The sequence below is a fragment of the Hydractinia symbiolongicarpus genome, chromosome 7 (genome assembly GCF_029227915.1).
Source record: "Hydractinia symbiolongicarpus strain clone_291-10 chromosome 7, HSymV2.1, whole genome shotgun sequence".
Classification (NCBI taxonomy): domain Eukaryota; kingdom Metazoa; phylum Cnidaria; class Hydrozoa; order Anthoathecata; family Hydractiniidae; genus Hydractinia; species Hydractinia symbiolongicarpus.
Window position 1 is genome coordinate 8,816,035 of NC_079881.1, and position 8,692 is coordinate 8,824,726.

Below are 8,692 nucleotides of genomic sequence, written 5' to 3' on the forward strand. Positions count from 1 at the left end.
GAATGGGATTAAAGCAACAATATAGTAAGTTGTATATAAATCAAATTTACATGTTTCTGTCATCAAGCTTTACTATTGTTTTACTATCTTCTCTATGGAATACTTCATTAAATTGAAATCACGCTCTTTGGTATTTCCGTCTATCAAAAAGAGGATTGTTTTATTACAAACCTTCTGCTAACTACCATAGTTAAAGCATGGTAGTTATCAAATTGATATTAAAAATGTGAAATTTCATGCTATTCAATCATTTTGTCACCCCTTCCCTCCCATATTCCTTGATATTTACAGTGTACTTTAAAACTTAGGATTTTTTTTCCCTTTTTTCTTTCAGGTGCTTCTTTTCTTATAAATTAAGTTATTAAATGGGTGTTTTTTACAGTTCAAAAATATAGTAATGTCCTTATTGCGAAACGAGGTCTATTTGTCCTTTGAGAGAACTTTTTTTTTGTTGTTGTTACTTTCGTTTGTATATGTGTTGTAAAATAGGCAAATCTGTGAAAGCTAATGGACATTGCCCCGTAACCTACTTACTTTGGGAGATTGGGGAAAGAAGAGGAAGTGCCTCCATCTCCAGCTACTTTCTCAAGCCCTTATTTTGCTAAATAAGTACGTACGAATCCGCCCCTGATTTAATATTTTATTATACTTTCCTTATTTATCTCAATATAAGTTAGTATGACGAACTAAGTATTAGGTAAAACATCTGAGGAGAAGCAATTACAAGCACATATGATAATTACAAATTAAAACAATGATAATGAAATTACCATACAATTGATACAAAGGAAGTGAAAGGTAAAGAAAGTACACACACCAAAGAAAAAAACTAGCATAATCTATGTGGCTTTCCCTACTAGTTGGCTTTTCTGTGTAAAAATTAAAATTATGTTAAACATTTATCCAAACTAAATCGACCAAAACCGTAATCATTATTACTTTGCTGAAGTTATATAAAACTAGCTGGGAGGGTCTAGAAAAACGTTTTAGTACAATTATGAGAATGTTTCCTATATCATTTTCAATTTCACACTTTCAAATTTATTTTTAACCTTAATTATCTTACAATGAATGAAGCCATTCTGTTTTATATATGACGCAGAAGTTACATCGGCGTTAGATCAATGTTATTATATCGGAGTGAAAGTTCAAGAATGACATATAGCTAACTAGAACTTTAATTTCGCACAGTGATATATGAGAAAAGCTGTCATATCTGGAAAGGGGAAGACTTAGAAAGTTTAAATATGTCTAGAATTCAATGCTTAATCATGGCGATGGCTTTAAAAGCAGTCGTAACAGGTGAATATATATTTTCTTGCATTTTTTATTCAGGTCTTGTTAATCCATCCAGTCGACTCTCTTCTTCATCAAGACCCTTTTTTTCTAACCTTTTCCGACTTGTAAAAAGGAGTTGAGAAGTAAAATGTTTATGATATCGTTCATAAAATATTTTTTAAATGGAATTCTATAAAGTCAACAGTGTATTACGTGTTAGACTTAAACCAGATATGATAAGTGAGCTACAAGTTTTTGATTTATAAAAAGAAAAGCCTTTTAAACCTTTGGTTTTAATTTTACCACCGTATTGAATTTGGGAAAGGAGAAAATGAAAGATATGACGCAGATAGTCTATGCTGATATCATCTTTTTTTCTGCCAATATGGCTATTTTTCGCCGACATCATTTTTTTTAAAAAGAATGGAAATTTCATTTTCTCTAATTGCATTTGGAATTTCAAATTATACATTCCTATTTTACTGAGAAAATATCAAAAACAATTAAAAATATAGCAGTAGGCATGGCTCAAATTCAATCTGCCACCTTGTGATGAAAAAAGTAAAACCAAACTGGAAATTAATAAAGAGAAGTTAAATTAAAGGACTAGATTTAACCCTATTATCATTTAAGTCCTCACAGTCTGTTTGATTGGTTTTGAACAGTACGTAAATGAGGGCTGAAATTTTGCGATTGCAAACATTCCATGCTTGGCGGGAATATAGCATTTTACAGGTTTTATTGTAATGGCGGTATGTATGATCATTTATTACATGTGTGGTGCTGCTACGAAGATATATAGCTCCTTGGGATAAAATACACATTATATTTAAAGAAAATATAGATCCAGTGAAATGACGTCACTTTGATGCAAATGACGTCATTTTATTGCTGCATTAACTCTGACTCCTTTTAAAATGCAATATTCGACAAACATCAGTATAATTGGAAAAATAGATTTTTTTTTATTTTTATCGTTAAAATTCAAATATGACATCATTTTTGATCCCAATGACGTCATCAAAATTGATTTTTATATGAAATGTTTTTTTTATATATTAAATCAAGTGTATAAAGAATCAATCCCGCCATTAGTAATGTTAGAAAAGTTGATCTTAAATTGTGCAAATAGCCTAATCCCTGTGACGTAATTAATTTAATACTTTACCAGAAATGTCTTTGTATTAGGACTTTCAAAGAGTACCTCTTTAGCTTATTGCTCCTGTTAAATTGACGCAAAAGTCTTCCGCCATTATTATTAAAGAGATATTAAAGCGGTAGGAACTACTCATTAGAATATAGGTCAAAAATTATTACGAACAAAAATATTGTCAAATCAAGTATTGTGGTATCGAAAAAAAAAACAATTCGTAAGGTACCAGGCTCTTCCATTAACCAAAAATAAAAAAATATCACAAGATCTATAATCGGCCAGGGCTAATGTTTCAGTTTTGAAGAGAATAAAACCATGACAAAAGATTAAGTGACTTGAAGTGAAAACAAAACTCTTTAGACAAAACTTTAAAAAACAGAAACGTAGAGAAAAAAATACAGTTTTAAGAAGAGTAAAAGCTGTCCTATTTCTAAACAATATTTAAAGAAAAAAAGTTAAATTTTCTGACGTTTGCTAAAAGATTAATTGGCTGATTCGGCCCTTTCCATTTAAATTCGACTATGCCTCGATCCATGGCGATTCCTTTAAATTTAAATTTATTTCTAAACAATAACACAAATTTGATATGAAATAATGATATTGAGCATGTACTTAGAATTTCATGACATACGATAAATACGATAAACAAAAATATTTTCGTAATCTTCTTCTAAAACTTCTTAGCCATTTGCCTTTGTCCCAAGACACTGAAACCCGGGAACTTATTCTACAAATATTATCTCAAATTTCTCAACATTCATCGACAAATAATCACTTATTAGTGACGCATTTCCATCTTTTACCGGTTGCTATTGTATTGGTATAGTTGCATTAAATATGCAATTAAATTTTCGTTTGTTTAAAATGTTTCTAGCCATCTTTTACTTTTTCCCGCTTCTCAGTGAAGTTTATTTCTTTGTTAATTTATTTACATCACATGGGTATATTAATCTCATTGGATAACTTTCAATCGATCCACGAAAGGTAGAAAGCAATCCTACTTCTGAATTTGATCGAATTCGACCGCCAAGTCGACGTCGATTGACGAAGATTATGTGATCTTAGTAACACATATTTTAGTAACATCGATTCGATCGACGTCGATCGATTCGCACACATTCGTTTGAGTGGAACCCGCCTTAAAGTCATACTAGGTTTCTTTCCTGTGAAACATTTTTAAATGCGGGGAGGGGAGGACTTAAATGAGATATTTAAACATGATGACACGATTATGATATACAATGGACAGAAACAAGAATTTATTGCAATAAAATTTCCTTTTAGGCCCAACGGATGTTTATGTTTCAAAACGTGACGGAATAGATCAAAGAAATTGTGGAAATCGTCTGTTGCCTCCCTGCAAATCATTGGAATATGTCCTTCAAAGCAACAAAAACAATTCAGAACTTGTCATTAAAATAGACGGAGGTGACAATATGTTAAAACCATATATATACTTTATAAAGAAATCGTTCATACTTACTACAAATATTACAATCATAAAAAACGGAAACGTTCGGCCCACGATCGTTACTTCAGTGGGCATGTACTTCACTTCATTCTTATTCGAAGCCCATAGAGCGGGGCACACGTTAGAAGTAGATGGCATTCGATTTTACAAAGCAGCGTTAATTTTTATAAGGAAAGCTGTGACGGTGAAATTATCCAACTGCATAATTGAAAATGGAATTAAATTTATAAATGCAATCGGCTATACAAGACAAAATGGATCTTATAATATTAAAATAATTAATTCGAAATTAAATAATTCATACCTGCAATTTAAACTTAATGGTCATCTAAGGTTAAATGTTATCAAAAGCATCATTATTAAAGGTAAAGATCGCTATAGCTTTCTGATTGAACATGGTATCGGTATGGTTTTCTTGAAAATATTAAACTGCATTGTGAGGGATACAATCAGTTATTATTCGATTTTTCCAGCATTGAAATTTCGATTTTGCCCAAAAGTATATATATCGAGTACGCAATTTATTGGAAATAAGAAGGACAAAGTTGCGGTACAGGTCTCTCGTCCAGCTCTAGTTACCATAAGGAATTGTACCTTCGAAGGCTTTACAGACACTGCAATTAAATTGATTGGGATCGATTCATTTAAGATTATTCATTCAAAGTTTATACATAACAATGGGCTTGCAGGAGGCGCTTTGTATACAAAAGAATGTGCTGGTATTATTTCAAAATGTATTTTCAAAAATAATACGGCAAAATACGGAGGGGCAATTTACTGGGAACGCGGTTCAAAATTACTTATAATAGAAAACTCGAGATTTATTTCGAATGCAGCAAAGATTTCAGGTGGAGGTATCTATACTGTAAGAGTAGAAGAAAAAGAAAAAGCTGCCCTTGTTTTATTGAAAAATGTTATTTTAAGAGGAGCAAAAATCCCGCTACTTTCAGGTATTCTAATACATTCAATGGCTCCTATAATCTTGAGAAATGTTAGCATGTATGTGGAAAGAACACTACCAGGTTTGCCAGGAATTGGGTTTTCGTGCACCCGGACTTGCAATTTGGGTATATTCAGTGAAAGTTATGACTTTACCCACACATGTCCAAAAAACCATGACATTGTACCAACCTTTTTAGGCTATCATGGAAAAAAGGTAATTTCAAAAATTCAATGTATCAGATGCAGGAAAACAACGTATACAGAACGCGAGGTAAACATGAGAATTTCTAACAATGTAAATAACTCTACCATTGTAGTTGTTGACCTTAAATGCCGAAAATGTCCATTGGGCGCAAGATGTGATCACCAAATAACTAGCCGAGGAAACTTTTGGGGATACTTGTCGACGAAGCAGTATGGTATACTATTTATACCATGTCCACCGTTGCATTGTTGTTCAGCTCACGGCATAAAATGTCTTTCTTATGATACATGTGGGAAGAACAGAATCGGCGTTTTATGTGGTTCGTGCACGCCTGGTTATAGAGTAAATGTTTTTGACGGTGACTGTACTGCCAATGTGTATTGTTGGAAGTACTTGTTTTGGCTTCTTTATATCTTGTACACTATGGTCTACATGATTTTGTTGTTGTACTACAAAGATGTATTTCTATTTGTTTTGAAACGCTATAAGTACTTGAGGGAGAAACGGAATAAAAGAGATTTAACTGAACCCTTGATTGACAACTTTGAAGAACGGATATCCCAAAACGAAGAAGTAAACGACAACTTTCGTGAAATAGAGTCATGGGAAGATATGAATCACTACGATACGATAAGCAATGACTGCGATAATGTTAGTGAACCAAGAAAAGATATCGATGTAACCAATCAACAAAGAAAATCACATATTCCAACAGCCACACATGTTTTAAGTTCTAGCATCACAAGAGATATTGCTGGAATTAAAACAATTTTCTTTTTCTTTTACCAAACCGATGCTTTGTTACAAATCAAACAATATGACCATGGAAATGGAACAGTTTTAAACGATATCAAAAAAGCAATTTCATCGGTGCTGAATTTGAAATTTATATCTGCAAAACTCTCGAAAATATGTCCAAGCGAAAACCTTACAAACATTGGCAAAGAAATCATTCAAAATTCTACAGTTCCTACAGCAATTGCATTTCTTTTTCTTCTTCTCTTTGCTAGAGCACTTCATTTTATATGGAGCAAGAAAAGTAAGAAAAACCTGCAGCCAACAAGAAATGCAATAAAATTTCAAGTAAGAGTCAAATTGTGCATAATGCAGCTTGTGTTGTTAGGTTACACTGGTATTTCAGCATTCTGCTTGAAGATGGTAAATTGCGTTAATATTAACGACATACATCATTTATACATACAAGGTGATGTTGTTTGTATTCATGGTGGCAATATCTTATAGTAGTTTTCCTTTGCATTTGGATTGTGCCATTCCCTTTCACAACATATATGGCGTTAAAGATGCTGGAGAAGGGAAAGATATCTGTTACACAATTTTACGTCTGCTTTTCTGTTCCTCCATATGCAATTTATCAGTACATAGGGAGAAGAATTGTCTTTGGTCTTGACGTTGATGAACGATCCGACAAAAATAAAGAGAAGGATAGTATCCTCGGTTTGTTTACAAATCCGTATAGAATAAAGTCATCGACAAAAAGTAAAATGAACTGGGAAGTTGTTGTGCTAATTCGACGTCTAATCTTATCTGCGCTGTGCACATGCGTCACTAACCCAGTATTCAAGACGCTTGCTACCTTTCCTGTGCTTCTGGTAATCCAACTACATCACTGGTATAAATATCCATTTTATAACAACATGTTAAATAGAATGGAAACAGCGTCACTATCAGTTCTCATGCTTTTCAATATTTTTGATTTATTATGGGCGCTGGATTACTTGTACGACCTGTCAAACTTGCCAGGTTTTGAATTGATCAATACAATTTTTACTTGGATTCGTGATATCACCTTAATACTACCACTAATGATTATCCTTGTTTTTTTACTGATTACAGCAGTGAGGAAGATTGTGTTAGTAACAAGGAAATGTATCAAAAAAGGAAGTACCTGTCGATATAATTAAAGTAGAATATTAAGTATAACACAACCTTGCATGACAGTTTATGTCTCATAAACCAATCTAACAGCGGGTTTGGAAAGCTTTTGCAGTTTTTAGACGAGTCAATTAAACAAGAAACTATTAATAAAAGAAACTATTAATTTGTATTAATGCAGTCATTTTGACTTGATTAAGTTAATGTTAAATTCAAAAGTTGTTGGAAGACGTACTGCCTAAATCGAAAGCAATTTGTTGTGTTTTATGTTTGACATTAACATTGAAATATTGTAAATATATGTATATTTTGTAATGTATATCCGACCTCATTCTTTATAAAAATTATTTGTGGTCTTAACAAACTTTTCGTAAATTTCATAAGAGTCTTTTTACATAACTTCTCACTTGAAAGTCACACTTTCGCCTGAAATTTGTACAGTCGAACTAGACATAGCTTTTGCGGGAATCCTCCGTAACAAACTAGATAGGTTCAATATTTTTTGATTGAGCGGAAGGTAGCTTAGTATTTAAATGTATGGTAGAATGATGAATTTTTTTCTTTTTTTTCACATTTAATGCTTTTTTCACACCATTCGGTTTTTTTTTTTACTACATTCAGCATGCCGTTTTCATTACTAACTTCTTGGGTTTTGGATTATGTTGTTTTCAATATATTTGAACATGTGTGCTTTTTTAAAACCCAATTGAGTGGTTAGATTTATTATAGCTGTTAAGAAAATTATTTCACTGCAACATTTCTGTTTTTTTTAAATAAAAGAAGGTATTGTAACGTCGCGTAGGATGTTTTCACGGGGAGCGATATTTTTTTTTGTTTTTTTTCCCGTTTATTTATTCCTTAACCCCCTGACTGCATAAATGCGTTATTTTGATTTGTTAAAAAAAACAATAAAATATAATTATGTGTGACGTTCTCGTTATATAATAATTAACCCCGCATGGTCTGTGATAAAGTTTCTAGCGCTTTCTCTTCTTTACAAAAATCTTCACAAAAATGTTTTCGCTGCGGAAAAATTTTTTCATGCGCAAGTTAGTCTCCAGTCCGTTTCTTTGTTTTAATTGTACAAGGGTGGAAGGCTATGCTTTAAGTTTATCTAGTTGGGCATTATTGCGACAATCCTAATTAAGTTACCAGGGGGTGGGTAAAATTGACAAACTCTGATTTTTTTTAAAAAAGCAGCAACGAACCCTCTTTTTTCTTATTATCTTGTTTGAAAATATAACTTTGTCAATGTACAATTCGTAGATTATCGTAGTATGAGACAAAATAGAAGTACAAAACAAGATTTCTCGATGCCTATATCTCCCACAAGAATGCAATCTGGTCAATCTCTCGCACGAAACTAAAAATATAAACATTCGAATTTCAAATTAGTAGAAAAAAGAGAGTTCTTGCGATAACGACGCGAAAATACAACGTTGTTATCTTGGAAATTCTCTATTTACGTTGAGTATTCAAAAAAATTGCAAAGTGTATCAACTTTGAAGTGCATTTGCCAGGGGTGACGTTTTTCTATTTTTTTCTAATTTTTGTTGTTTCCACTTTGCAAAGGATAGTATTTTAATATTCAACGACTGTCAAACGCATTTTTGGTTGTTAAATATTTTTTTGGGAGGTCAATTTGTCAAAAATAGGGTATTTTAGCCCGTTTAACCATATTTTGATAGCGCATTTGCCACGTCAATTTCTTTTTAGTTTTTAATAAGTTTAGGTTTTCTACAAATCATAC

At 32.3% G+C, this 8,692-nt stretch overlaps 1 protein-coding gene across 1 annotated transcript; it reads left to right on the forward strand.

Moving 5' to 3' along the window:
* The first annotated feature begins 953 nt into the window (after positions 1 to 953).
* LOC130649280 (uncharacterized) lies at positions 954 to 8,079 on the forward strand. The gene is made up of 2 exons (XM_057455533.1): positions 954 to 1,302; positions 3,716 to 8,079. Exons 1-2 carry the CDS (start codon positions 1,248 to 1,250, stop codon positions 6,289 to 6,291), a joined length of 2,631 nt encoding a protein of 876 aa, XP_057311516.1. The 5' UTR covers positions 954 to 1,247; the 3' UTR covers positions 6,292 to 8,079.
* Positions 8,080 to 8,692: the final 613 nt, after the last annotated feature.

Excerpts from the sequence above, each read along its gene's own strand:
- LOC130649280 (XM_057455533.1), top strand. The coding sequence starts at position 1,248 with ATGTCTAGAATTCAATGCTTAATCATGGCGATGGCTTTAAAAGCAGTC. Across the intron at positions 1,303-3,715 it reads TTTAAAAGCAGTCGTAACAG|GCCCAACGGATGTTTATGTT; the intron begins GTGAATATATAT and ends ATTTCCTTTTAG.